This window comes from Ciona intestinalis, chromosome 5 (assembly GCF_000224145.3).
Source record: "Ciona intestinalis chromosome 5, KH, whole genome shotgun sequence".
NCBI lineage: Eukaryota > Metazoa > Chordata > Ascidiacea > Phlebobranchia > Cionidae > Ciona > Ciona intestinalis.
Window position 1 is genome coordinate 1,263,145 of NC_020170.2, and position 2,382 is coordinate 1,265,526.

General features: G+C 36.7%; 1 protein-coding gene and 2 long non-coding RNA genes across 5 annotated transcripts in view; 1 reads left to right on the plus strand and 2 right to left on the minus strand.

Annotated features, from left to right (window-relative positions):
• LOC113474237 overlaps positions 1–288 on the minus strand; it is a 1,112-nt gene extending 824 nt beyond the window's left edge. The window contains exon 1 of the long non-coding RNA XR_003395903.1: positions 39–288. This is a non-coding gene — a long non-coding RNA (uncharacterized LOC113474237). The remainder of the gene's footprint in view (positions 1–38) is intronic.
• The window catches only part of LOC113474239, a 15,497-nt gene that overhangs the window by 10,027 nt on the left and 3,088 nt on the right, over positions 1–2,382 (plus strand). For both annotated transcript variants that reach the window (XR_003395906.1, XR_003395905.1), the window contains one exon: positions 1,972–2,034. This is a non-coding gene — a long non-coding RNA (uncharacterized LOC113474239). Of the gene's footprint in view, positions 1–1,971; positions 2,035–2,382 lie in introns of those variants that run through there.
• LOC104265757 overlaps positions 1,294–2,382 on the minus strand; it is a 7,822-nt gene continuing 6,733 nt past the window's right edge. For both annotated transcript variants that reach the window (XM_018811848.2, XM_026834498.1), the window contains exon 15: positions 1,294–2,003. In XM_018811848.2, coding sequence (XP_018667393.2) covers positions 1,826–2,003 — 178 coding nt within the window. In that variant the 3' untranslated portion in view covers positions 1,294–1,825. The remainder of the gene's footprint in view (positions 2,004–2,382) is intronic.

Genomic DNA, 2,382 nt, shown 5'->3' on the forward strand with positions numbered 1-2,382 from the left:
TAAANCCCCAAACTCCAAATCTTTATTAAACCCCAAACCCAAATCTTTAATAAACCCCAAATCTTCAACAAACCCCAAATCTTTATTAAACCCTATACTCCAAATCTTTAATAAACCCCAACACCGAATCTTTATTAAATCCCAAACTCCAAATCTTTAATAAACCCCAAACCCCAAAGCTTTAATAAATCCCAAATATTTAATAAACCCCCAACCCCAAATATTTAATAAACCCAAAAGAACAACAGAAATAAAAGTTTCTTCAGCGGGGAATTTATGTCTCATTCCCTATCCCTACCCCCAAATCCATAACCCCTAATTCATAACCCCCAAACTCTAAACCCCAATCCCTAATCCACCATCCCTAACCCCGAATTCATAACCCCCAAACCCTAACCCTCAATCCCTAACCCCAATCTCTAACCTCCCATACCTTACCATCAATCCCCGCATTCGGAGGGACTAGATAGGACCACCGATATACAAAACAGTTACAACACAGACATACTTTCCGGTTACAACCGACACACTACAATTACAACCGACACACTTTCCTGATACAAAACAACAACACCTAAACCCTTGAATTAACCCTTAATCCCAGAAATGTTTTATATCTACCCAAAACCCTACTATATAAATCCCAACACCCTCACTATATCTATATCCAAAGCCTGCTATATTACCGAAATATTTCCTATATCTACCCAAAGCCCGATGTATCTGCCCAAATATTTCGTTATATCTACTCCAAACACCAGCTACATGTACCTAAATCTTCCTTAAAATCTACCCAAAAGCCAGCTTTATCTACCCAAATATTCCGTTATATTTACCCATAACCCGCTATATCTACCCAAATATTCTGTCATACCTATCAAATACCTGCTATATCTACTCAAATACCTGCTATATCTACCCAAAATCCCAACAATCTACCGAATCAACTCTAACTACTACACTTAAAAACACCTCACATTCCCGCGAGTTGAAAAAAACTGAACAGTACTGTCATTGTAACACTGGCAAGCACCCCTTTGAAAACCCCAGTCATAACATTTCATTTTACATGTATAGTAATAAGTAGGTGCATTAAGTATTTACACACCTTATATTAATGCTACCATTGGTGGTGCATTTGGCGTGAACTACGCCTACGTAATCAAGTTGAAAAAAAACAAGCAAAAATAATTTTAAAATAAACCGAATCGTTAATAATGTATAAATATTTTACAGGTTTTATAATCTGCAGTACTCTAGTAGTGTATTACTGTGAAAAACATTATGTTTTTGCGCTTTTGCAGTCTCACAAATTTTAATCGGTGCTCATTTGTTTGTTGAAATTATTGGGCCTAATGAAAGCCGTTTTGGAAACTTTTTGCCTAATTTTTACAAACGGGGAATTTAATATTGGGTTTTTGGAGAGCTATATATTTTAAGTGACTCTAATTTGTTGGTGTTGGACATTTTTTTATAGGGTGGATATTTTAAAACTATTTAAAATATTTAGGGGTTGGGCGATTATAGTTTCAGTAAGAAAACCTACTGAAACGTTTGGTTTGAAAGGAGGGGAGTATTTTTGAAATCTTTGTCTAATTTTAAAATGGGGAATCTATTGTGGATTTTTTAAAGGGAAATGGGTTTGGAAAACTACTTTTCAATTTTGGGGAAGGGGAATTTAACTTTTTCATTAGGGGTTTGAGGCCTCAGTGTGTAAACACACCAAGGCGCGGGGCAGATCATTTTTAGGGGGCGGGGTCGTTTTTCGGCATTTGACAACAGGAATTTGTATACGCTGTCCCCCCTCGAGCCGTTGGAACTACAACTAGTTCCGCTTTTTGGTCTTCAACAGACCGAAACCAGAGCTAAATAACCTTCTCAATCTGTTCCTTTTTTGTTTGGGTAAGGGTGGTGGGTTGTGGGCCTCAGTTTCGGCACTGTTAACTGATGTTAACTGATCTGATTCCACAGGTCGGGAACCAGATGGGGAATCCAAATTGATACTGCAAAGGTTATATGAGATAAAAAAAGGAGGTAAAGAAGAAATGCTTACTTAGGTTTTTAATCGCGTTTGTAAAAGTAATATATAGTAGGGTGAGGTAACTTGCGTCGTATTTTCATTCTCTTTTTCATTCCCTTTTCTCGCCCCATTTGGTGTAAAAAATAATATTTATAGAGATATATAACTGTAGTGGTGGGACTCATTTCCAACTTACGAATTTTCAGTATCTTTAGTTTCTTCAGATAAGATAACGTCTACGAAGTCCAGTGCTGAGGTCACGTTTGCAACTGTATAAAGTTAGAATTTGAATATTAAAACTACATTGAATAAACAAGTTAATACTGCGACTTTATTTACGAGTTTTAGGTTCCCGAAAGCTA